General features: G+C 43.5%; 1 protein-coding gene across 1 annotated transcript; it reads right to left on the reverse strand.

Annotated features, from left to right (window-relative positions):
• Positions 1 to 3,295: 3,295 nt before the first annotated feature.
• On the reverse strand, positions 3,296 to 27,840 carry LOC142841480 (cytochrome P450 2B1). The gene is made up of 9 exons (XM_075958367.1): positions 27,637 to 27,840; positions 17,860 to 18,022; positions 17,561 to 17,710; positions 16,738 to 16,898; positions 15,832 to 16,008; positions 15,264 to 15,405; positions 13,674 to 13,861; positions 13,337 to 13,478; positions 3,296 to 3,861 (listed from the first exon to the last, which is right to left on the reverse strand). Exons 1-9 carry the CDS (start codon positions 27,805 to 27,807, stop codon positions 3,680 to 3,682), a joined length of 1,476 nt encoding a protein of 491 aa, XP_075814482.1. The 5' UTR covers positions 27,808 to 27,840; the 3' UTR covers positions 3,296 to 3,679.
• Positions 27,841 to 27,907: the final 67 nt, after the last annotated feature.

The raw sequence follows: 27,907 nt of genomic DNA on the forward strand, positions 1-27,907 counted from the left end.
CAATTTCTATTATTCCCTAGATTACCACAAGGCTGTGGCTTACTGGTCAGGTTCTGGTGTCTTTCTCCTTTGTCAGCTACACAGCGTCTGCCTGAGTCCACCTTCCTTCTCCCTGCATTCAGTTGAGATTTCCTGCCTACCTATATTCTGCCCTGCCATAAGGTAAAGAAACTTCTTTATTAACCAGTGGTAATAAAACATATTCATAGCATACAGAGGGGAATCCCACACCTCTCGGTTGTGCTGGTCATGGTGTCTTAGCAGTGCAATGGAAAAGTAACTAAGGCAAAGGGCATGAAGGGAGGACAGACTCTCAAAGAGAGACACAGATGCACAAGGAGTCCCACCATGGCAGATGCCTGGAGAATAATAGACACAGCACGGTTATGGAAATACAGGCAAAGCAGGATATGGCCCAAGCCAGGTGAGAGCCAGTCAGAGTGACAATGTAGGGTTAGTTTAAGATGTAAGAGCTAGCTAGGAATACACCTGAGTCATTGGCCAAACAGTGTTAGAATTAATGTAGTTTTATGTGATAATTCAGGTCCAGGTGGCCAGGAAACAAAAGCACAGTCTCCATTTACAGGATTTATTGGGGCTTACAGTTTCAGAGGTGAGGCCATGACCACCTTGTTCAGGAACATGAAATCAGGTGGACAGTCATGATGCTGAAGCAGTAGTTAAGAGCTTAGATCTCATCCATGTTAGGAGGTGGACCGAGCACTAACTGGGAAAGGCTTGGGCTTTGGAAACCTCAAAATCTATCCCCAGTGACACATTTCCTCCAACAAGGCCACACCTCCTAACCTGTCCCAAACATTTCTACCAACTAGAGACCAAGTACTCAAAGATCTGAGCCATGGGGGTTATTCTCATTCAAACCACCACACCCTGTTATTCTCACATCCATCTGTCCTTCCCACAAGACATTTGTGTCTCTGTTGACTCTTTCTAGTATCCCATATTTTAGTTCTATTTTTTTTCTGGGAAATTCCTATATCGAAATATATCTCTGGATCTTTAGCTTGTCATTCTCCCACACGCCTGAACCTGCCTCTACATCACTCTATCCAGATCTCTCACAACCACATTCTCCATCTCTACGTCTTCATCATGGGTACTTCCTGCACAGACCCCTGGGACTCAGCCCAGGTTTTCCGAACCTGTGCCACCAGACCCAAGTCTCCACCCTGATTCCATTCTCTGTGCTCTATTTTCTGGTACAAAGTCCTTTGTGGTGATCAGAGAGACTGCTTGAGGAAGTTCCAATTCTGTCTTTGTCCAAAAAATTAAAATAATAATAATAAAAATCATACCTAAGAGTGGGGTTGGTGGGATCATCCCTACCCCTACCTCCGCATCGTCCCCCCATTCACCACTGTCTGGAAGATGGGTCAATAATGGTCATGAATCCCTATCCACAGAAAGCCTCAGCCTGACCCATTAGGGCCTCCCATAACACCTCATGTCCACCCAGGGCTAGAACAGACTGAGGCCCATGTAGGCTATGACATTATCTCCGTATTTCCCCTCAGCTGCAGAGTCAAGGCCCAGACCTCACAAGTTGACCCTAGTAATAGGTCATTCTCTAACTGATCATACTCCCTGGTGTATGGGTCTCATCAGTTTAGAACACTATCCTGAGCTCTGTGGTTTCACGTGACCATCTCTCTCATACCCTTCCCTGAGGGCCTGGTCCCAGCTTTTCTGGAACCTTCCCAGCTTTGGACTTTATGAGTTTCACAGACTCCACACATGAAATGCTGCTGTTCTCCATGATGGAGAACATAGTACGTCTACCAGAAGCTATCTCCCTACCTACCTTCCCTCTGTTCCCTCTCAAAAGAATTCTAGAAGCCTCTCTAGTACCACAGCATGGCTGGAACAAGAGAATTCCCAACCTGATCTGGAGATACTTGTTGAGCCATGGGCCTGCAACTCTTTGCAGCCTGTGAGCACCACTTCCTTCCTCCCATCTCCTGCCTCCTCACCCTGACCTCCTCCACATCTCAGCCTTTGGAAAGATTTGAGTAAGCTCATGGGGTCTGTTAGAAAATATTCTCTAGCAAAGGCAGAAGCCATTATTCAGGAGAGAGACAGACCTTGAGCTGGAGTCACCCCAGGTCCAGAATATTAATATCCAGAAGAAGTCAGAACACCATGGTCCTCCCTTGGCATGCTGCACATTCCCCTGTTGTTCTTGAAGGGATGGCTGCTGTGTTTGTTGTCCTGTTTCTGTTGGTGAAGGAGGGTGTGCCAGGATTCCACCTTGGCAAACGTCCTGATAACTCTCCCTGGGCTACAGAGGGCTTGATGAGGCAGGTAGAAATTTAGTATCTCAGAGGTGAGTTGAGAGCTGCCTGCTGATTGGCCAGTGGCTGCCCAGAGACATCTTCCTAGGTGATGATGTTAGATAAATGACCGTCCCACAAGCACCTGCTTGTCCCAGCAGTGTGGTGTGTATTTCAGTTTCCTGGGATATTGCTCAAAGGGTGATTCCCAGACACATCTGTCAGAGTGTGGCATCATCAAGCTCTCTGTAGGCCAGGGAGTGTTTCCAGGAACTTTGTCAAGGCAGAATTCTGACACACCCTCCTCCTCCAGCAACAGAAACAGGACAACAAACAGAGCAGATGACTCACAGAGCTAGGGTCCACCTGGACACTTGGGGAAGAAGATTTACGCTGGCCATCAGAAGACAGTGAAAGAGACCGGAGACAGATGACATCTGTGCATAGGACAAGTTTAAAGAGCGACTGGTATCACTTTATCAAGTTGTTTATTTACTTGTAGGTTCCTGTTCCGCGGATTTAAAAATCTGGCATCAGCCACCTGCCATTCCAGATTCTCACAGTGGAACAGGGAACAAGGCAACAAGTTGTCCTTCCATAAACCTGTCATGAATGCGATGGAGTTGGCAGTAAGAAGCCCTTCTGGAAAGAACCTTAGTTACCAGACAATCAAGAGGTCACATGTAAGAATAGCAGGGAGGTCAGGGACCTGGACACCATGGTGGCTGCTCTCGAGTGTTAACTTGCCTGTATCAGGCATCAACTAAAACACAGGCTACTGGGCATCCTGTGAGGGTTTTCTTATTAGATTATTAGAAGCAGGAAGACCCACCCTAATCCAGACCACATCTTCGGCTGGCATAACACACGAAAGAAGGTATTGTGCTTTTGCTAAGAAAGATCATGACAAAAGCATGTGAAGGTATGTAACTGTGGGCTGCAAAACACAGGAACCTAGATAATACTATATGGTTAAAGACACCAGACACCAAAGATCACAGCTCTGTGACTCTGTTTATGTTAACCATACATATTAGGCAAGTTCATAGACATAGAATTCAGACCATGTACAGAGTCCATTAGATTAGCTCATGGAGCACCAGAGGTATTACATGGGGACGGTGGCTGTTAGGAGCAATAGGGAACTGGCTCAGCATGAGATGTGGCCTCCAGAAGTCTTTCTGTTCACACATCAAGCAAGACACTTGACTGATTTCTCAGTGCCATTCTCAGGGCAGAAGAACACACCTCGGAGATTTGCAGAAGCTTCAGTTAAGGTGGACGGGTTTGAGCAGTGACCTATGGCATTTTTTGCAGCAGGTTTCACAGAGGAAGAAAGATGGGGCCATTCTCAACAGGAGTGGGGACACCTGGCCACCTCAGCCCTGTCAGCGGGCCAAGAAACGGATCTGGTATGTTGGGGGCACTTTGCCGAAGCCACTCTCCTTGGGACTGAGGTCAATGTCCTTAGGAGCCATGGAACTGGACACAGAGAAGTTCTGGAGCATGGTGGTGAAGAAAAGGAACAATTCATTGCGGGCAATGCCTTCGCCAAGACAAATGCGCTTTCCTGTGGGCACAGAGAATGAGGCATGTGAGCCCCAGGGAAGTATATAGCTTTTGGACTGCCCCATCCCTAAACCCAGACAACTCTCCCATTGCAATGAATAAGAATGAGTTTGATACTCACCTGCAGTTCAAGTGAGAATGTTAAGAGATTCCCAAAATGTTAAAGAATTGGTTCAAGGGCCAGTGAGACTTCTTAGCATGGAAAGTCGCCTGCTATCAATCCTGATAACATGAGTTCAACCCTCTGGACCCACAAGTTAGAAAGAGAGAACCAACTCCCACAAGCTGTCCTCTGATATAAACACACCCATACCCACCATTGTGCACATATATATGCATACAACCATGTATACAGGAATAAATAAATCGTAACATGTGCCAATTTGTTGGGAAGTCTCATGGTCACTTCTGACAAATTTCTAGCTTTTATCAGATTATCAAAGTCCTTTGTTCCTGGACTGTAAGAACCCACTTAGAGTAGGAAGAAGTGTGTATGTGTACATATGTATAATGCAGCAGCTTTAATGTTCCTCCTTTCTCATATGAGGCGATTGATATCCATTTCATTGGCTGCCCTAAGGGTAAAGGTGCTGTTTACAAAGACTCTTAGATTAACAACTGGATGTTGTTAAGGGTCCTATATGAGCCAGATATGGATACACATGCCTGTAAATGCAGCACTTGGGAGACCATGACAGGAAGATGATGGGTTCAGAACAGGCTGGACTACATAGCAAGATCTCTGTGTGTGTATTCCTTCTGTCTCTCCTTCTCTAAACCCAAGAATGCTTATTAAAATGAAATTAAAAAATCTCTGTCTCATGTCATTATATAAGTCATAATGGTCATATAGATTATTAACTAACTCTAGAAAAAGGTTTTATCTACCTCCATGTACATGATTTCGGGTTTCAGACTTTCTTTTCAGTTTTCTGCAGTGAACCATGAGCATGCCTAACAGCAGCCTTTGGAGTCTCCATAAGGAGGGTAGGGCCCCAAAACTATGATTCCCCCAGGACTATGATAACACCACAAGCTGAAAACACCACCTAAAGATCAACTTTGGACTACAACTGCTCAGAACAATTGTGAGGTGGCTAGCTGAGATGATCCAGCCTAACAGACTATTCTAGCCAGGACTTGAGACAAGTCCCATATTTCCCATAACGCAGAGACTGTTCAACAAATAACACATATACCTCTCCCAGGACTTGACAATTAACTCAAATTTTTCTTTTCAGGATCCCCTAAAGATGCCATCACCCCAAACAGCAGGAAGTAAATTTAAAAACACACGCCTTCATTCCCAAGAGGTGGGGTGAGTGGTTTTTGGTCTTTCATTGGGTTATGGATGTTTGTTATTGTTTAGAGGAGTTGGTTACAAGTTGTTACTGGTAATGGTCAGGAAAAAAGCTAAACAAAGGAAATTAGATTCAAGGTTCTTGTTTTGAAAGAAAAAAAGGGAGATATAGATATAATAGGATAGAAGGGTAGATTATTGAATCTACTCTAAAAAGAAAAAAGGGAAGATATAGATATGATAAAATAAAAAGGTAGATTATTGAGTCTACTTTTTAAAAGCAACTACTAGTTTTAAATGTTTTACATTAGATTGGACTTTTACATATTGTATACAAATTTTGTATATTGATACAAATTTGAGATTAATTTTGTTAGAACATACTGTACATACATTGCTACTCTTATTCAGAGTATCATACCTATACAGCTCATTTAACAATGTAATGCAAATATCTACTCCTTGAAAATTATTATTATCAACTGTTTAGTATAATAAGGAAATACAGGTTAGTAGTTAATCACCTATTATAATCAAACTTGTAGTCACATTAGATATGTTTTCAAGGTCAAACAAAGATATATTTTAGATAGACAGGTCATCTTCAAACACTTCAGAGTTCTACAGATTATGGCATTTAAGATGTTTTAATCACATAGGTTCTTTTTTATGACAATGAAACATGTCTGCTCCTGGCAGCACCAATCTATTTCAGAGAATAATGGGCATCAAAGAAACTTTACATGGAGTTTATTTTCTTTGTGGCAAAAGTAAGCCACAGGGAAAGAAAAGGTCCTTGACTCTACTGTGGACAGTATGATGTCCTAACTGGACAAGCAGGACACAAAAGAAAGTGTCTGCCAAACATTGTCAAGACAAGGAGAGACAGCCTATCAGAATATCCGGCCTCACAGATAAGTCTGTCTGATATTCTAGGCCTGTAGGCTAAAGATGAATACCCCAACATTGCAGAGAAACTTTGGGTGACTATCCAAGCAGCCAGCTGTTTCTGTCATTTCTCACATTTTTTTTGGAAGTTGCTTACTCACACTTCCTGCTTATTCAGTTAATATTATTTCTTTCTTGGGACTCTGAGGGAATTGAAAACTAGATAATTATAGTTATAGTTTTGCTTGTTTACCAGATGCAGAAAGCAAGTGATGATAGAAAGTAAAAAAGACTTTGGACTCACAAGATAGGATAGATATGGAGTGTTTTCTCTGAATTTGTCAAATGCAAATGAACTAGATATTGTTGATACATTTATTGCCAGTATATATTGTATATAGTTATTGTACTTACTGTATGTAGTTTTTCTTATATTAGTTATAGCCTTCTTTTTATTTTAGAGTAAAAAGGGAAATATAGTGGTACATTATTTGTGTTTTAATAAATAAAGCCTGTCTGAATATCAGAGGCAAAGCAGACATATTAGTCAGCCATACAGGCCAGAGAGTGGGGGGACACACTTTTAATTCCAGAATTTAGGAAACAGAGGCAGAGAGATCTCTGGTAGTTCAAGGTTACCCTGGGCTACACAAGATTGAATCTGCCTAAAAGAGAAATAGGGCTCAGCTGTGTAATGGTGTCACACACTTTTAATCCCAGCACTGGAGAGGAAGAGGCAGGCAGATCTCTATAAATTCAAGGCCAGACTGGTCTACAAGAGCTAGTTTCCAGGACAGATTCAAAAGCTACAGAGAACTCTGTCTCAAAGACAGAGAGAGAGAGAGAGAGACAGAGAGAGAGAGAGAGACAGAGACAGAGACACAAAGACAGAGAGAGAAACAGGGCTCACACAAAAATGAGCCCAGCAATTGGGATTATATACCTTTAATCCCAGCATTAGGGAGGTAGAGACAGGGGCAATATGGCTGGGCAGAGAGAGGAATATAAGGGGGAAGAGACAAGAACTCAGTGGAGTATGAACTAGGGGATGTGAACTCTTCAGAATTCATGGAAAAAGGATCTCACCCATTTTTTGGTCTGAGGAAGAGGAAGAGCCAGTGCCTGGCTGCCTTGCTTTTCTAATCTTCAGGTTGAACCCCAATATCTGTCTCTGGGTTATTATTCATGGTATACTCCTCTCCCTCCCTCTGCTCCCCACCTCCACTCTCCCTTCCTTCCTTTCTTGTTCAGCTTGATATCAACAAGTTTCTAAACACAATTGCTCATACAATTAAAAATGGGCAAGGTTACATGATGAAGGGTCTCTGGCACTCAACGAGTTCTCAGGGGTATAAGAAGCCTGTGGTGGTTTGTCACCTTGGGCATGGAGCATCACAGAGCAATGGGAGCCTGAAAGCCCAGACAAAGGCTCCACCACTTGCCCTGTATCTCAGAGATTCTTAATCTGCAACTGGCTGCCTTGGGTTTTCAGGTGGAGGAGGGATTTCCAGGAACCCATGCCCTCCAGTTTTTGGGGAGCTACCTATGTAGGAGTGTCTAGGGAAATCACCCTATTCCTTTGAGCACCACCTTTCCAGAATTTAGGCAGCATTAGCTTAGAAATTAATGGAGTATGAGATAGTTCTCCTAGAACTGGTTTTGTGACCCATATTTTTCCAGAGCAGTTTTTAATGGCTATCTCACTCTCAACAATGACCTCATACCTAGAACTGGCAAATTAGATACCATTCATGTCTCTTTGGCTCTCATATCCTTTTGGCTTGTTTGTCTGCTCATTCTCTTGCTTGCTTGCTTACTTGCTGCAACTTGCATCCCACAGCGGTATACCTGAATCTGTGCCTGTACCTATCTTTTTATCTATTTTTTTTCTGGCTGCTTTTTCTAAACTTCCTAGCCAACATCCTAAGCCCTCCTCATTCTCTGTTTAACCGTATCTAGTCATGCATTCCTTCATGTCTTCTTCTTGCATCCCTTTTCTCCACACCACTGGCTTTCTAAACTTGGGATTGTTGTACAGATAGTTTACTTATATCTCATGCCCTCCACTGATGTGGTATGCCCCTCTGTGTGCTGTGAATACCATTGGTTAATAAAGAAACTGTCTTAGGCAGAATATACATAGGTAGGGAAAACTAAACTGAATGCTGGGAGAAAGAAGGCAGAGGAAGAGAAGCCATGGAGCCACTGCCAGAGACAAACATGCCGAATCTTTGCCGGTAAGCCACAGCCATGTGGCAATACATAGATTAATGGAGATGGGTTAAATTAAGATGTAAGAGTTAGCCAATAAAAAAGCTAGAGCTAATGGGTCAAATACAGTTTCTTTGTGGTTATTTTGGGAGTCTGGGCAACTGGGAAATGAACAAGCAGCCTCATAAAACAAATTGACACACCAACATGGTTGACTAAATCCATATAAAACCTAAGAAAGCTTGGAAAGAAATTCTAGACACTAAAAAACAAAGTTTAGCCACATTTTTTTCCCAGATGGGCTCTGCTTGCTGCAGCTCTCTTAAGAGAGGCCTTCCTGATTCAGCAATGTCTTTAACAGTGGCTTCCTGGTCCATGCTGCCAGCACAAACTCTGGTTCTTTTGGGGGGGTTGATGCCTGCCACCACTACGAGTCCAGATGCTTATGTGTCCACTTGGGGTCAGGAGGAAAGTAGCTGAGATGATGTCCAGGCTCAGCACTCCCCTCCTGGGCAGTCAGCAGGATTGAGTCTGCTAGGAGTGCACAGACCAAAAAGCATAGCAGATTCTCGCTGCCATGCACAGAGATAAATCGAGGCCATGCAGTGTGCTGCATGGCAAATTTAGCTTTTACTCAGATAAAAAGGGTTTATATGCTGCACAGTGCTACCCAGAGTTGAGGTTGTAAGGATGGTTCACACCCAGCGATCCTAGAACCTGCAGTAAACTACCCCCACCATATTTAAAGTCTGAAAAAGGCAAAGCCAGCACCCAAGACCGCTGAGACTATGCTGCTTAGCATTTTAAAAAGTACTCTTGGAAAGAAAATGATTTCAGATACACAATAGGACAGATTCAGACATAAAAGACCTCTAAACAAGACACTGTGTGTTTGAAAAATGCATATAAGCTTGGGAAAGAGAAGAAAAAGAGTAAAGAGACAGTAAATGTACTATAAAAGAGTACAGGCAGTCATAGATTAAAGGAATAAAGATAATAAAATAAATATTAAATTGTAGAAAAAGTAATAGAGTAAAATTAATAAGCCATGTAAAGATGGAAAATTCACAGAGTCTGGATTATGTATATTATTGTGTTTTCTTTAAATTTTTTGACTGTTAAAGAGCTACATAACAAGAGATATTTCATTGTATGGGCTGTTAAGCTAAACCAGCATACATACTTTAAAGGTATCTTAATTTCAAAATTTGGGTCAAAGAATGTGTTGCTTTGTAAAAGAGGTTCTTTTGTTTCTGCAGAAGATGAGAACCTGTGGAATCCTTCTAGACTAATGTGGTTTAATGGACCAAGATCCCCTGAAAAGTCACCTTCAACACCCCTCAAAAAATACTTTGCCCAATAAACAGCAAGAAGCAGTTTGAAGAGAACTACACCTATATCCCTAAATGATTGTTTACAAATGTTTATTTACATTTAAAGAGGCATATGCTATGAGATCTGCATTGATATGGATCTTGGTTTATTGATACAGATTTAAGGTCAATTTTGTTATACTGTGTATATGTATTTCTGTTCTTGATTAAGGTGTCGTGTTTGTGTAATCATTTAAAAATGTAATGTATAATTAAGAAATATAAGTTTGATGGAGGAAGGTCATTGGCCAATAAAGGAACTACCCTGGACCATTTTATTGGTTAGGACATAGGTAGGTGGAGTAAACAGAACAGAATGCTGGGAGGAAGAGGAAGTGAGGTCAGACTCGATAGCTCTCCTCTCCAGAGCAGACGCCTCAGAGAGACGCCATGCCCGGCTCCCGGGCAGAGACACGCGATGAAGCTCCAACCTAGAATCTTCCCGGTAAGACCGGTGCTCACTAAGACCAGTGCTCACAGATTATTAGAGATGGGTTGATCGGGATATCAGAATTAGCCAGTAAGGGCTAGAGCAGAATGGGCCAAACAGTGATTAAAAGAATACAGTGTCCGTGTAATTATTTCGGGGCAAAAGCTAGCCGAGCAGGCGGCTGGGGTGTTGGGGACGCAGCCCCGCCGCCACTCCTTATTACTACATAAGTTAATAGATAATCATCTATAATAGTCAAGCTTGTAGTCATGTTAGTTAGGTTTTCTAGTTATATAGAGATATATTTCAGTTAGATAGGTATTCTTCAAATCTTTCAGAGACCTTCAGAATATGTCATTTAAAATGTTTTAAAAACTTAGGACTTTTCATGACAATTAGACACATCTGCCTCTGGCAGCACCAATCTGTTTCAAGAGAAAGACGGGCATTGAAGAGGCTCCTTATGGAGTTGGGTGGCCATTTGGGCAAGAAACTGCTCAGGCCTGGACTGCTTAATGGTATGCCGAACTGGACATGCAGGACCCACAGAAAAATGACTACTAAAGAAGGTGAGACAGTCCTTCAGGGTTCCTGCTTCATGACAAAATCTGCCAGACATTCTGTAGGACACAGAAAAAAGTGACTGACAAAATGCTAATATAGGCAGAACTGTCTTTAAAATTTCCTGCTTCATGGAAAAGTCTGCTGGATATTATGGGCCTATAGGCTGATGATGGATGCCCCAATCGTACAGAAGACCTTCGGGTGACTGTCCAGGCAGCAAGATGTCTCTGTCAATTCTAGAGTTTTGGAAGTTGCTTACAATGCTCTTCCTGTTTACTTGGGTAATATTAAATCCTTCTGGAGTCTTTGATGGAGTTGAAGAATTTATAGTTATAGTTTTCCTTAGTTATGATAAGAGATAAAGTAGATATAAATATTGTAACTGTAATTCTTTCTTGATACCTGTTTTGTTATATGTAATTTTACTATGTTAAAGTTGAAACCTTCCTTTTTATTTAAACAGAAAAGGGGGGGTGATGTGGGATTCCCCTCTGTATGCTGTGAATACCATTTGTTAATAAAGAAACTGTCTTAGGCCTGCACAGGGCAGAATATATGTAGATGGGGAAAACTAAACTAAATGCTGGGAGAAAGAAGGTGGAAGAAGAGAAGCCATGGAGTTGCCATCAGAGACAGACACCAAATCTTTGCCGGTAAACCACAGCCACGTGGCAATACACAGGTTAATAGATATGGGTTAAATTAAGATATGAGGGTTAGTCAATAATAAGCTAGAGCAAGCAGTGATTTAACTAATACAGTTTCTGTGTGGTTATTTTGGGAGTCTGGGCAGCCAGGAAATGAACAAGTAGCCTCATACAACACTACATGTCTACAACTCTGAAGATGAAACATGAAAGGAGACCATTGGACTGGACACAGCCAGGAGCAAGGCTGCAGACAGGGTGACTGAAGTCACTTGAACACTTAAAACTAGACTACTCTTAGCTGAGACATGGCTCAGTGGGAAAGCACTTGCGTAAAATCCCTCAGTGAGGGGATGAGGGCAGAGAGCAGGGAGGTTCAGCAACAGAGCATCTCCTAGAATGCACCAAGGAGAGGCTGGAGGTGGGGGCTCTTTCAAAGAGAACTTACTTCACACATACTCAGCACTGGCTTCCACCCCTAGCATGAGGATGTGAGAGAAGGGGGACAACTAAAGGTTAAGGAATTCCTTCTAGAAATTCTCTCTAAAAGATGAGAAACCTGAACACAAAGTTTACTCATTTACACAGAGTCCATTCAACTGAATTAAATTTGGTAAGAGGCAGATTCTGTATGGAACAAACTAACCAAACACATCAGGCACTCCAACTACACACTACTTGAGATTATATTCTTCCAGTGAAGAACAAATCTCAGTCACTCACAGAAGTTGACCTACTTCAGGCTGCCAAATACCTCAGCATGGCCAAGCAAGGCGAAAGCAGAGCCTGCACCCATCAAGCTGTATGTTCATGCCCAGCTCCCTTTGGTCTACAGACACCGTGTGCTGACACTGCTGGGTGCTATAACTGAACTTTCTCTGGTTCAAGAGTTTGTCCATCATTAATGGGTTCTTGGCTCAAATAAATGGTAGTAATTTTGATGTCTCTTACAATTTAACTAGAGTATGCAAACAGAGATAAGCATGTCAAGACATGTCCCATCTCCCCAGTACTCACAGCTAAAATCAATGCCTCCCCAGTGATCAAGACCCTACCCAGTTCATAGAAGTGTACAAGACCCTACCCAGTTCATAGAAGTGTACAAGACCCTACCCAGTTCATAGAAGTGTACAAGACCCTACCTAGTTCATAGCAGTGTACAAGACCCTACCTAGTTCATAGAAGTGTACAAGACCCTACCCAGTTCATAGAAGTGTACAAGACCCTACCCAGTTCATAGAAGTGTACAAGACCCTACCTAGTTCATAGAAGTGTACAAGACCCTACCCAGTTCATAGAAGTGTACAAGACCCTACCCAGTTCATAGAAGTGTACAAGACCCTACCCAGTTCATAGCAGTGTACAAGACCCTACCCAGTTCATAGAAGTGTACAAGACCCTACCCAGTTCATAGCAGTGTACAAGACCCTACCCAGTTCATAGAAGTGTACAAGACCCTACCTAGTTCATAGCAGTGTACAAGACCCTACCCAGTTCATAGAAGTGTACAAGACCCTACCCAGTTCATAGAAGTGTACAAGACCCTACCCAGTTCATAGAAGTGTACAAGACCCTACCCAGTTCATAGAAGTGTACAAGACCCTACCTAGTTCATAGCAGTGTACAAGACCCTACCTAGTTCATAGCAGTGTACAAGACCCTACCTAGTTCATAGAAGTGTACAAGACCCTACCCAGTTCATAGAAGTGTACAAGACCCTACCCAGTTCATAGAAGTGTACAAGACCCTACCCAGTTCATAGAAGTGTACAAGACCCTACCCAGTTCATAGCAGTGTACAAGACCCTACCCAGTTCATACAAGTGCTGCTGTTTCTTAAGAAAATGCATTTGCTCAGGTTCACAGGTTTATCAATACCTCCCCAAAGTCCTCCTGAGCAGGGCTCCTTTAGTTCAAGAAGCCCTTAGTGGGACTGTGGCCAGGGTGAAAGTGATGATTCAGGCAGCAGCTAGAATAGACTCAGTAAACCTGGACCTAGTCCTGTGTCCTGGAAAGTGAACCTGCTCTCTAGTGTCTGGGAAATGAAGCACAGGTCCGTCTCACCTGTAGAGAAGGGCATAAAAGCTTCAATTTTCTTCAGAGCCCCATTGGCATCCAGGAAGTGGTCAGGATTGAAGGTATCTGGTTGTTCAAAGTACTGTGGGTCATGAAGAGCTGAACTCAGGATGGGGTACACTTCAGTGTTCTAGGAGACATTGTGAGAGACAAAGATGTTAACATACCCTGACTCCCATCGGCAGACAGTCATATTGCAAGAAGATTATTGATTGCAATAAGAACTAGGGAATGCTGGGAAAATGCAAACAATCTGTTACTAGGATTGAGGGTAATACAAGAGGAGGTTCGAGGCATAGAGATGTAGAGTCTCAGCTGATCTCACCTTGGGGAGGAGGTACCCTCGGAACAAAGTGTCTTTGTTGACTTTGTGTGGCACTCCAATTGGGATAAGATCTGAAAATCTCTGAATCTCGTGGATGACTGCATCCGTGTAAGGCATTTTGGTGCGATCATCAAGGTTGGGTGGGCGGTGTGAGCCAATCACCTGATCGATCTCTTTTTGGACTTTCTCTGCACAGAAAAGGGGAATAGTGGATTTACTTTGCCAGCTTTATAGCAATGATATTTTATTCTATGAGCCAACAGCCCAGGAAAGAGTGCAGCAAGAAGACTCTCCTGAAAAACTCAGTGCACTTGAGGGTACAAAAGACTGTCCTGTTCTTAAGTGACTATCTCTCTGTGCCCATGATTAAAACTATATTAAAGCTCTTCTCCATGAGTCTCAACCCCATTTCAGTGGGTTTTTTTAAAAAAAAAAAGAAAAACATACAACAAAGGCTACTACATAGGGAGACTTTGGAGTAATCTTATTGATGCAAGAATGTAAAGGAGAAAACAGTAAAAATTCTCATCTTTTCAAGGGAATGAATCATTTCTCTAGACACACACACACATGCACACATACACACACATATACAAACACACACTAGTACTTGCATATACGCCAAAACTTTACACGGAATGTTATATTAAGGACTCAAGGCTGTATCCTCAGGAATAATATGGAAAAGTAGGTAGATTAGCAAATGATTCTATCAACAGATACATGCAAAAATGGATACATAAGAAAATCAATGGATCAATTACTTAATAAATGGACATATTCATGAGTTAATGAAACAGACAGACTAAACACTGGATTATGTATTCAACTTGTAAGTCAACAGGTGATTCAAATAGTGGATAAATGAAGAAAGGGATAAGCATGGGAAAGTTCAAAGGCCAGTTAGTGAAAAGATTAAGAAATTAAACCAGTTGATAGAAGAATAGATGTCTGAATAAATCAACGACAATTTATTCAATCCTACAGATCAAAGGAAAAACTAAGTTAATTAAAATAAATGAATGAAATGGCTGGTTGGGTGGTTAAAGGATCAATGAGTACACCAAAAATTAGACAGTGGATTGATACATGGTTGAGTGGGTGGGGTACTAGGTGTGTGTGTATATTATTAATAAGTGTTTAGAGGTGGGTAGATAAAAGGATGGTTGAGTAAATAGGTGTTTGGATAAATAGATGCCTAGATGGATGGGAAAATGAATGAAGGGATTGGTAGGTGACAGCTGGCTTGGTGGGTAGATAAATAGGTGACTGAATGAACAGAATAAGTAGATGGATGAAGAGATGCATGGATAGAAAGAGGAATGAAGAAAAGAATGTAAAGATAGAGGAAGATGGATGGGTGGATGGGTGGGTGAATGGATGGATCAATCTTTAAGTGATGAGAGAAAACAATGGAAATGGACCAGCTGAGTATTCATTCACACACCACCCACAGCTCTGCTTTAGGTTAGATGTCGACCAAAGCCTTCAGAGCTCCAGATATAAGAGGCCCATGTCTCTCTCATCTACACAAACCTCCACAGCCAATAGGAAGCTAGAAGATTCCCCAACTGGTTGTTTGTGGCACACCTGCAACATGGGGGTATTTGAGCATGAGTAGGAAGCCATAGCGGAGAGTGGTGCTGCTGGTCTCGGTGCCAGCAAAGAAGAGAGACAGCACGGAGATCATGAGGTTCTGGTGATGGAACTCTGTGTGTTGGTTGGACTTCTCCTGGTTCCAGATGGGAGAGAGAAGGGAGGGTCAGGGGTGCCTGGAGCCTTGCAGGGAGAGGCACACACATCCTGAGAACTGTCCTCTGTCTCAATATCTAGACCACATGGCATTTCTCAGTCCTTAAAAATACCACTTGATCTCTGTCTGTTCTGTCTTCTCTCTCTACTGTGCTCTCTGGTAGTTTATCACGGTTTATCTCCCAGACTCTTAGAACCTCTGTTGTCTTTCCTGCTTTTTTCTTGTGTCCTATGTTTCTTCCCACCCTTCTTTCTCCCTATCACATTTTCTCTTTCTTTTCCAGATGCTTCTGCATCTTCTCCACTCCATTTCCTGTTTCTCCTCCCCATCCTCTGCCCCCTTTTCCTCCGCTCACATCCTCAGCCTTCACTCTCAGCCATCCCTTCTCATTCACGCAGGACTTACCTTCTCCATGCGTAGAAGGTAGGTATCGATGAAGTCTCTAGGATTGTTGGGGTCCAAGGTTTCCCTGTGCTTCTCCACACTGTGGCCAATGTAGTCGAGAATTTCCTGCAGGTTTTTGGAGACTTGTATGTGTGTACCAGGAAAGTACTTCAGGAAGCCAGAGAAAAGCTCAAACACCTGCAAGAAAGAAGGGTCCAGGAAGTTACTTGGAGCTATCAAGTCTCAAGTAGCAAGCTGTTCCTAGGTCCACACATTCCATGAGTCCCTGCCTTCTCTCCTTCTATCCTCACCCCTTCCCTTTTTTATCCTTCCCCACTACTTTGCTCATCTTCTCTGTTCCTTTGTTTCCCCTCTTATGAACATACACATACAGCATACTATCAGTCTGTCTCTCTGGATCTTTCTCCAGTACTTACCTTGTATTCTCTATCTCTCTTTCCTAATCCATCATTTTGTTGTTGCTGCTGCTACTGTTGCTGCTGTTGCTGCTGTTGTTTCAATTGGGGTTTTGTGACTTTCAGACTATCCTCAAACTCAATACTTATCCAAAGGTGACACTGAACTCTGATCTCCCATGTATTGGGATTGCATAGGTGTACCCGCCATACCTGGCTTATTTTGTGTAGACAACCCCCCTGTCCTCGTACCTACAGCCAGAGCCCCGTGTCTTCATTTTCTCAAGGTTGGCTGGTTCTATTTCTGCATCTGGGTCTCTCTACCCTGCTTAACAACATCCCTCCCTCCCTTTGTTCATTCCTACCTCCCTCCATCCCTCCAGGCCTCAGGATCCTTGCCTCTCCATGTTGTCTCTGCCTTTTAACCAGCCCTAAGACACTCCCTTCTTTGCACACAGAGCAGCTTTTTTTCCCCTCTGCCTTGGATGCTCCTCTCTTCCCACCTACTGACCTGGCTGGAGAATGAGCTGATGAGTGAGAAGCTCTGATAGAACAGGTCCAGCAGGCGCAGGAACTGGCGGTCTTTGTAGTCAAAGCGCTCTCCAAAGACAATGGAGCAGATGATGTTGGCTGTGATGCACTGGAAGAGGAAGGTGGGGTCCAGGGGAGCTCCTGGAGGGTGAGGATGCAGGACAAGAGACATGGCATCAAGAGGAACGTTTGGCCTTGGCTCCATCTCTGTAAAGTTGTCCCCACCACTCACTACTCAAAGAATAACAACAGCTGATACCCCATTTGTACATATGATGCACCAGGTCCTACACTCAAGATTACACACACCATTTTACTTAGTTTCCTCTCAGTATTATACAGAAGATGCAATGCTATTAGTATACACAGAAAAAGTCACTAACTTCAACAAAGGTAACACAACTACTCATGAGTGGGGCCAGGATTCAGACCAGGGAGCTGAGAAGGAGAGCATGTGTAAGTCAGTCTCTACCCTGTACCTCCCCCCGGGCAACATTCTGACTCTGAGCTGAGAGCTAACTCCTACTGGCAGGAACGGTGCAGAGAAGGATTCAGGGGTTGCTTTATGGATTTAGAAGTCTATCATCTACGAGTCTTCCTCCAGGTCTTCTATGATTCTAGGCTCTGTGGTATTCCAAGTACCATCATCGTGTGTTTGTGTGTGTGTGTGTGTGTGTGTGTGTGTGTGTGTGTGTGTGTGTAACTTTCTTTTCTCTGCCCATGTATGTCTAGCCTCTTTCTTTGGTTCTGCACTCAGGTCCCTGTGTCACCATCTTCCTTGATGTTCATTCTCCAGGACTCACCCTGGGATTTCCTCAGCTCCTCCACCAGACATCGGGCCTCTTCCTGAATCCGCTCCTCCACACTCCGCTTCCCCATTCCAAAATCTCTCATGGTGGCCAGAGAGAATCGCCTAAGGGCCTTCCAGCGTTCCCCATTGGCAAAGATCACACCTAAGAATGTAGGGGAAGGATAAGTGAGTTACAGAAGAAGTTCACAGAGACCTGGGTCCTTTCCCACCCCTTGCCCTTCCTTCTATCAGATTCTCCTCTCTCTGTGCCCATTCACTATTCCACCTCATCCCAAACCTTGAGACTCCTACCATAATCCTTGAAGATTGGTTGAACCACAGCAATTGTCCCCCGGCCAGAGAAAGCCTCAGCTTGGTCTACCAGAGCTTCCTTTATGGCCTCTGTCCCATACAACATGACCACAGGCCTCGGTCCCAGGTGCACTGTGAACACGTCTCCATATTTTTCTCGAAGCTGCCAAGGATAAAGGCACCAGGGTTGTGGTTAGTCAGTGCAGACGTTGTTGTTACACTGAAAACACCTAGACACAGACGGGTAAATAGTTACCCCTCCGCTGGCCACCTTTCCTCTTCTGAGGACATAGCAATTTCAGGGTTAATCCACCACCACGAAGGTCTGCATTGATGTTGGGTGTTCTGAGCAGTACAGCATTACAGTATAACTGTGCGTGTGGGGCTCGTGCCATAAGCTCAGTACTGGGGGAGTAAATGAGGTGAATTAGGAATTCAAGATCATCTCTGGCTGCTGTTAAGCTGAGCCTGGGGCTACATGAAATCTTGTCTCAAAAAAATAAACATATGGGCCGGGCGGTGGTGGCACACACCTTTAATCCCAGCACTCGGGAGGCAGAGGCAGGCGGATCTCTGTGAGTTCAAGGCCAGCCTGGTCTACAAGAGCTAGTTCCAGGACAGAAACCAAAAGCTACAGAGAAACCGTGTCTCAAAAAATCAAATAAAAAAATAAAAATAAAAAATAATAAAATAAACATATAAATAAAATCAATAAAAATAAAAATATGGTATAGGAAAACTGAGAGTGATGAATTGACGCTATAACAGACCCAGCAATAAACTTGTTTAAGAAATACTAAGTTGCAGAAGATAGGGTTTAACTCAAGCAGTGCTACTGCCTCTAAGATGACTCAGTGATATGTGGTTAAACTAACCAGACTTGTTAGAAAATGTACGAAAATAGTTGCACTTTGAATATAATTGTGGTTTAGGTTTGCTGCAGTTTAGGCTTCTGAGAATATATATATATATATTTAATATTTGTTAAGAATGTTGGGTATTAGGCTCCATTCCCATATCAAAGGACAAGGCTCTGCTGGGTAGTTCAAAGGTGAGTAACAACCACTGTTAAGTCCTGGTTCTCTTATCAGAAAGAGTATAATTCTGCCAGGAGAACAGATGACCTGGGTGTGGTGGTTTGAATAACAATGGTCCCCATAGGTTCCTACGTTTGAATGCTTGGTCACCAGGGAGTGTCACTACTTGAAAAGTTTGGAAGGATTGGGAGGTGTCGCTAAGGGTGGGCTTTAAGATTTTAAAAACCCATGCTAAGCCCAGAGTTTCTCTCTCTGCCTACAGATCAGGATGGAGTTCTCAGCTACTGATCCAGAATCAATCATGCCTGCTTTCATGGTCTTGCCATGATGATAATGAACTAAACCTCTGAGACTATAATCAACCCCCAATAAACGCTTTCTTACAAGAGCTGTCTTGTACATGCTGTCTCTTCACAGCAATAGAACAGTGACTGAGACACAAGGAACATGATTCCAAAGGAACAACAATGATCAGCCTTAAAACAGGTGGTGACAATATCTTTGCTATAAATCTTCACTTATCCAAAATGGCCAGATTTACAGTTCTTGTCTCTGTAAAACATGTTTAACTGCTCAAAGTCTGATGGAACCTAAAAGATATTTACAGATGACAGCAAATGCAGATTGCTTGTGTTCAAGATCTACAGAAGCTATTAAAAATTTCACATCGAAGGGAGTTTCTCTAGGATGTTGGCAAGAACCAGTTATTGCATTACTAAAGAACTTTTTTTCCTTATTTCTCAAGTGTTTGAAATAAATTCTCACTAATGAGGGGATTGGACTTAACCTGCTACTTCAGACATAGATATAGATGTAGACACAGACATAGAAATGATATGGATATAAATACAGATATAGATCCTTGCCCATACACCTTCAGTCTGGACAGCTCTGAATCTCAATCAAGAACCATGCTTTCTGTGATCCAGCTTCAGCCTGTTCAATACTTCCTGACAACATTCAAGAAAATGGTTTTGACCCATTCACTGGATACATGGGAAGGGGAAGTAATGATCCCTGGTGATGGTCTTGAGTTCAAACTCATGACTACAGTATGGGCTGTTGGGAAATACTTAACAATGCAACCTACCTCTACAGGGAACTGGTTCCAGGAACATGACAATCCTCCAGAGCTGAGAGCCCTTGAGGAGCATGGTGTTGTGTTTGCAAATAACCCTCCTTCATCCTCCTGTAAACTTTACTTTCTCAAGATTGCACTGGAGCTAATAGAAATGAAAGGCTATGAAAACGGTCAGTGACTGATGTTATTTATGAAATAATGCTAAGAAAAACTCTACACATGTGTGATTTACAGGGGTTTATGTTTTGAGACAGGATCTTACTGTGTAGGCCAAGCTGAGCTGGGACTCTCTATGTAGCTTAAGTTGACTCAAATTTGTCATTCTCTTGCCTCAGACTCTGAAGTGCTGGAGTGACAGGTGTGAGCTATACCTGAATGCATTCCTTCCAAGTATTTTCAATCCACAGCTGGTTGAGTCTGTGAGTAGAGACTCTGCCTTTATCAAGAATCAGCTCTAATTTTTGAAGATGAGTATAAGCATACAAAGAAATTTCACCTCCAAGTGCTTGTAGAATAGCAAAAATATATACACTTATTCACCAAATGAATGAACCAGATTATTCCTAGAAGGAAGCCTTCTTAATAATATGCTACACAGAACAAACAGTGGTGAGTCCACACCAGGGAATCTTGTCCATCGATGAAATAAAAATCTGCCTATCAGATCAATGATAGAAATAATCACCAACTTAATGTTGGCATGAAAACAACTTCTTATTACATTTGCTGTTATCTCAATGAAGTCTGAGCACAGTGACATCAACACACTGAGACAGAATTGTGAGAAGATAATAACTACAGGGCATAAAACAGGGACTAGAAAGGTTGGGAACCACTGATTCAGATGATGATCAACTTCAACAATATCATAGCTCAAAAGTGAATGACTGGAGAGATGGCTCAGGGACTAAGGTCTCATACAGAAGACCTGGGTTTGGTTCCCATCACCCACATGGTAGCTCAGAGCTATCTTTAACTCCAGTTCCAGTGGATCTAATGCCCTTTTTTGACCTCTGCAGGCACCAGGCATACACATAGTACACAGACATATGTACAGGCGAAACACTCACACATAAAATAAAAATAAATCTGAAGAAATCATTTTAGGGTGCAATTGAAGCTGGAGAGGTGGCTGGGAACACTTGCTGTTATACTATACCTAGTTATAAGCCTGGTGTCCCAAGCACACCTGCAACCTCAGCTCCAAAGTGGAGGTGGAGACAGGAAGATGGTGGGGCTTGCTGGTTTTCAGCCTAGCTGAGAGAATGGCAGACCCAGGTCAATGGAGAGACCCTGCCTCAAAGGAATAAACAGAGAATGATAGAGGACAACCAGTGCCCCCATCTGGCCTCCAAGGAATAGGTGCAGGCATCCACACACAAAGTACACATACACTGCGACACACAGTAATAGTCATAATAATAATAATAATAATAATAATAATAATAATAATAATAATTTATTACACTTATTTCCAAATCCTAGGCAGTCACTTTCAGAACTTCCTCTACCATAGGACCTGCCTCCTCTTCTGAGTCCTGACTCAGAAAATCATGGTTCTTCCAAAACTTCCTTTCTATCCTTTGTTCTTTCAGATACTGACCAAAGACTGGGCGTGTTTCCCCCAACATTCTGAGCTTTCCCTCTTTTTCTGAAGCCTACCCACTCGTTTTTCACCACATGGCTGCTTACAAATGGCATAGATTCCTCTATTTCTCTCATCCATCTTCCTCTTTCAGCAGCTGCCAAGCCCTGGTGCTGTTAATCTCAAACTCTAATAAGACTGCACTTGAGTTTCCCCCAAGTCTGATTTATGTGAATAATATGTGCTCTAAAGAAGTTCCTGTGAGGATAAAACAGGTGGTCACACTCCAGGATCTTAGGAGTGAGGAAACCCAGGCAGTGTCTCTAGCCACTCCAACAGCTATCAGAACACTTGAAAATAAACACCAGGTTCATCACACTTGAATCAGGCCTCAGAGGCCACACTTAAAAGCCTGTTGAGGATCCCAGCAAGTGGACACAGATAAGTGTTCTTGTGAACCTACCAAGGGAGTATGATGGATTTTGTATGAGTGTTATGCCTACATGTACGTAAGCACATTACATTAGTGCAGTGCCCTCAGACGGCAGAAGAGGAAGCCAGATCCCCTGGAACTGAAGTTACATATGGTTGTGAGCCATTTATTTTGGGTGCTGGGAATCAAAACCAGGTCCTCTAAGCAGCAGTCAGTGCTCTTAACTGCTGAGCCAGCTCTCCACCACCACTACCCCCACCCATGTCCTTCTTATGACTTCTCCTAAATGAACATTTCTTCCCAGAGCTACATGTGACTGATACCAGTCACTAATCCCTGATCCACTGATCCACTGATCCCTGTGGAACAGCTTCAGAAACGTTTCATCACCAAATTTCAGCCATCTCCCAAATTATTTTAGAGACACTATTCTTAAGAGGATAAAAAATCAGTTTAAAGTAGACTCCACCCTTATCTCTTGATCCTTATCCATTCTCCCTCCTCCCTCTGGTCCTGAGAGGAGACATGATATTCTTACCTGCTCCAAAGATTGACTCCACCCTTAAGAGTTAATTCATCTGGACCTATCAATCCCCAGCCAAGAGACAAGCCCTGGGAAAAGCTGATTCATAAACCATGATGAGGATAAAGGAGGAATAATCATTCCCTTATTGTGCTAGTGTGCTTCTCCTTCCGTGGCCTTGGTGCAGCCACTTGCAGAACTTCTGTCATCAGTTTTTCTAGTGCTTACTTGGAAAATCATTTCTCTTTTGTTGTGCTGTGAAATAATCCTTCTATATACACTGTGTGAATATATGTCACTGTGAGTGGTTTAATAAACACAATAGCTGACTGGCCAATCACTGAACTGGATACAGTTAGGCTGGAAAGTCAAACCGAGAATGGTGGACTGAGGAAGGGTAGAGTCAGAGGAGTTGCCATCCAGATGCAGAGGGAACAGAAGATGAATGTGCCATCCTAATAAAGGTACCACCACGTGGCAGACCATAAATAAGGAACATGGGTTAACTTAAAATGTAAGAGCTAGTTAATAATAAGTCTGAGCTATTGGCCGAACATTAATTAATTAGTTAATATACTGTGTGGTAATTTGGAAGCAGCTGCTGGTGTGGAAAAATTCCACATACACTGTTGGAAGGCCTTGCTGGTCAGAGGCTGCAGTCTACCACGGCCTGGCAGCTCTCTCCAAGCTTGGCAACATAGAGGCCTCCCTTTCCAATGAGACTTCCTGCTCTCTGTCTGCCCTTATTTGGAAAAGGGCTCTAAGCCTGGATGTTGGCTTTACCTCTAGTGTGACCCTTGGCATAGTTCCCTGCTAGAGTTCTCCTGCCTGCTGACCCTATGGTAACCAGACACTGTGTGGGGAGCTTGGCCATAGGACCATACTCCACATATGGTAGCTAGGACTTGCACTAGGAGCTTCATGATAACACTTAAGCTGTTTCCCCAAGAGCTGTCAAACTGTCACTCACTTCTGCTCCCTCCCACTTTGTAGACCAGCAGCCAACGATCCCCAAGAAAGAAGAGAGTCGCACTTGTCCTTCTCTTTTCTTTTTAATCTCTTCTTCTGGATCTCTACCAAAGGCTGGGTTGCTTTCCCTGGCACTCTGTGCCTACTCTCTCTCTCTCCCTGGTGCTATACTGCCCTACCCTCTTTCATTATGTGGCAGCCTACAAACAGCATGACTTCCCTCTTCCTATCCATCTTTCAACTCCGGCAGCTGCCAAGATTCACAACTTGTCTGTCTTGCTGTTTCCCTCTCAAATGATAATAAAATTGTCCTTGAGCTTTAAAAGAATTTAAAAAAAAAAGACTCAGGCAGTTGACTATTTAGTCCAAATGTTGGCAGTTACTGGAGGCCACAGCTTGGTTTGTTTCTCTACTCCTGGCCAACAGTATTTCATCATACTTAAGATGTCAATCTCAATAACACACGTGATAAAAGCCCACACTCACTTCCAGCAACACAGCTGCCTGGGAGTATAGGCCTGTTTCTTCAGCCACAACTAAAGCTTCCAGAGAATGTTCCAGATTGCATATCAGCAAACCCAGCAAAAACAAGCAATTTGGAATTGAACTGGAACTCACGGAGCTGACATGGCCTTTAGCACCTGAATTTGAGTCAGGCTCCAAACTCATCTACAACCCATTTGAGAGAGCTGAGCTGGTTGCATCTGCAGTTCACCATGGAATATCACTACCACTTGGCTTCCATCTATCTGGAGCTCCCCTTTTCTTGGCTTTTCCATGTTATATGCCTTGAACATGGTTAAAGTGTCCTCTGTGGTTCCTGTGTTGGAAGCTTGGTTTCCAATGTAATTGTGTTGAGAGGTGGCAGAGACCTCAGGAGCTGGAGTCTAGTGAGAGGCATTGGGTCTTTGGGACAGATCCACAGAATAGGTTAATGTTGGTCTCATAGAAAGAGCTGGATTCGTGGAGAATGGATTATTATAAAACAGGGCCGCTACATGTGGTTAGCCTCTTCTGCAAGTGACAGATCCTCTTTTCTCCTCTCCACCATGTTGTGACACATAAGAGGGGTTCCCACTAGAGGCTGGATAAAAGAAGTGCTGGATCTTGGAAAATCTGTTCATGATTATAATCTAAATAAACCACCTTGCTTTTAATTTTCATTGTGTGTGTATGTCTGCATGTGTCTGTGTTTCTGTTTGTGTGTGTTTGTGTCTGTGTATCTGTGTGTTATGTGTGTCTTGTGTTATGTGTGTGTCTGTGTATCTGTATCTCTCTGTGAGTCTGTGTGTGTCTGTGTTATGTGTGTGTGTGTATGTCTGTGTCAGTCTGTGTGTGTGTTATGTGTGTATGTATGTGTATATGTGTGTCTGTGTATGTCTGTGTATGTGGGCAGGGCGGTACTCCCAGAGGTTAGAGGAAAACATCAAATCCTCTCGAGAGCTGGAGTGACAGGCAGTAGTTAGCTGTCAGATATGGGTTCAGGGAATCAAACTGGGTCCTCTGGAAAAGCAGCAAGCATTCTTAACCACTGAGTCGTCATTACAGACACATAAAGCTTTTTATTTTATAAAAGACTGCGTCTCTTCCCTATTGTTATAACAAAAAATTTAAAAAACCACCGGGAGGGTCTTTCTTGCTGACTTGGGTGGGCCATTTCCCATCTCACCATTCTTCTCTCTGACTTGGGTGGGCCGTTTCCCATCTCACCATTCTTCTCTCTGACTTGGGTGGGCCGTTTCCCATCTCACCATTCTTCTCGCTGACTTGGGTGGGCCATTTCCCATCTCACCATTCTTGGTTTCAGTCAAGCCATTCCTCCCCATGACCCCAAAATTCAGCACCTACCTCTCCTCCATTACATCATGTTCATTCACCTGGGACCATTTCTCCCTCTCCTGTCCCCCTTTGTCCCTCAGGAACAGCTTCTTTCCCCATTTATTCTCTTTCCAAAGAGTCTTCAGGAATCTCATCAGATCCTATCTTTTATGTAGACCCTTATGGATCCTCAGATGATCTTTAAACTCAATTGGGGGTGGGGCTGGAAGGATGACTTGTTATTTAAAAGCACATGCTGTTCTCGCAGAGGACGATGGGTCGGTTCCCAGCACCCCATGGCACTCATACCATTTGTAACTCATTTCTGGGAATCCCATACCCTTTAGAGCACCAACTATGCACATGATACACATGTATACATGCAAGCAACACGCATAAACATAAAATAAAACTTAGGGAGGCAAACCTTTTTGCTTTGACAGTGTTCTGTATCACCCAGGTGAACAGGAAATGTATCTACATATCTCAAACCAGGCCATCAGGTACCAGGGATGCAGCTCTGCTCCCCAACCCTACCGCTATGATGCTATGTGGTGGAACATGGGACTCCTTATCATTCAAAATATATATATAGTTAGAAAGGAAATCAACCATCACATTACAGCTGGTAGAGGCCCTAATTCCCTGCCAGTGGCACATTTCTTAGACCCTGTGTGATCATATGTTTTTACCTTCTTTTAATTTTTAAAACAATCTTATTTTACACACAATCCCAGTTCCCGCTCTCTCCCATCCTCCTATTCCCCCCATCTTATCCCCATCCCACCCCCCATCCACTCTGCAGAGAAGGTGGGGCCTTCCATTGGGAGTCAACAAAGTCTGTCATGTGTGTTCGTATCTTAATGATGCAAACTGTCCCCATGCAGCTGAAAGAGATGGCCCAGAGATTAAGACCACTGGCTGCTCTTCCAGAAGTCCTGGGTTTGGTTCCCAGCAGGCACATGGTGGCTCACAACTATCTATAATGAGATCTGGTGCTCTCTTCTGGCCTGCAGGCATGCAGGCAGGCACAGAACACTATATACATACTAAATAAATCACCTCACTGTGGGTCTGTGGGCAGTTAGTGGTACTGGGGATAGGTGTCAATTTCGTTAGTGTTGTAGTCACTCACGAGATGCTCATGGTCCAGTAAGTAGGCCCCACCCATGCTTAGACAGGGGTCAGCATCTCTCCTTTTCCACACCAACCTTCCCAAATGAACCTAGAGCCTAGAAAGCATCCTGCCTCTTCATGCTAAGTGATCTCCAAGCAATAAGTCACACATGAGACCATGTGAATGACCCTAATTAAACTCAGTGGGAAAAAACAGAAGGATATCAAAATAGAAAGAGTCTTGTTGGCAAAATGAAGGGTTCATGTGGGAGAAAGAGGGAGGAGAGTGGGAAAGGAGGCCACAAATGACGGAGATCCGGTATATGCATATGTTAAATTGTCAAAGGATTTTTAAAAATAAAATCAATAGGGTGTTGACTTGGGCTTTCCAATGTGTGGGAAGCACATGTTTCAAATACATATGTCAGGGTAGGGTGACACACACTTGCCATTCCACTCAGGAGGCTAAGGCAGGAAAATATAAGTTGGATGCCAACCTAAAAGACACTGGGAGACCATGTTTCAATATATAAATTAAAATAACTAAATTTGCCATTGATGGGGGGATCTTTTAGAACCCAGGGGTAACAAACACAAGGTTCATGAGGAAAATCTCCACAGCCATGTGGAGGGACAGAGGAGTGGGATTTACAGTCATTGCTTCAGCTCCCTCATGGAAGGTAGGACCACAGGTGCCAAGTCATTATTAGTACGCAAGTGGTGATTAATCAAACATGAAATCCCGAGTGTGAAGCATCAATGCGGAGCCTGATAAATACAGTGCTAGCTGCTGAAATGAACTGATAAGCACTCCCTACCTGCCCCTCCTCCCGCCCTACCTCTCCTCCCCTTTGTCCCTGAACACCTGAAGCTAATCTTTGCTCTCTTTTGTTGGCAGGAGCAAAGCCTGTTGTTGATGCCTCTGACATTGTTCTTTCTGTTCTGGAACAGACAGGCCCCACAGAGTGAAATTCTACACGCTTACACCTCAACACCTGGACCCCTTTCACACTCGAAGCACAGTGCCCCACACAATTCCAACATAGCGAGGACGCACCTGTCGATCTGAGCACCATCCATCACCACCAATCAGCGTCTCACCTTTCACTCAGCAACCTTCCCACCTGGAAGGAGTCCCTCGTTCATCCCAATGAGTGATCTCCAGGAGCAAACATGGGGCTAGGCCATAGGACACAGGCCCTGTGCGTGTCTCACCTGCATGAAGGAGTTGAGGAGGCCTCCTCTGTCCATCTGCAGGAGGTTCCCCAGGAGGGGCAGGGGACGGGGTCCTGGTGGAAGGTGGCCACGAGCCTTTGGGTGGCCCCTGATCAGGAGCAGTAAGAAGCCCACAAGGAGAGCGAGGAGGAGCAGGACACTGGGCTCCATGGTCCTGGTCTGAGCACCGTCCACTTCACTGCACACTCCAGCTGGACTTTTATGCTGAACCTGGCCTTCCACCCAGTTATGTAACTTCAGCTGTTCCCGC

Source organism: Microtus pennsylvanicus, chromosome 1 (assembly GCF_037038515.1).
Source record: "Microtus pennsylvanicus isolate mMicPen1 chromosome 1, mMicPen1.hap1, whole genome shotgun sequence".
Classification (NCBI taxonomy): domain Eukaryota; kingdom Metazoa; phylum Chordata; class Mammalia; order Rodentia; family Cricetidae; genus Microtus; species Microtus pennsylvanicus.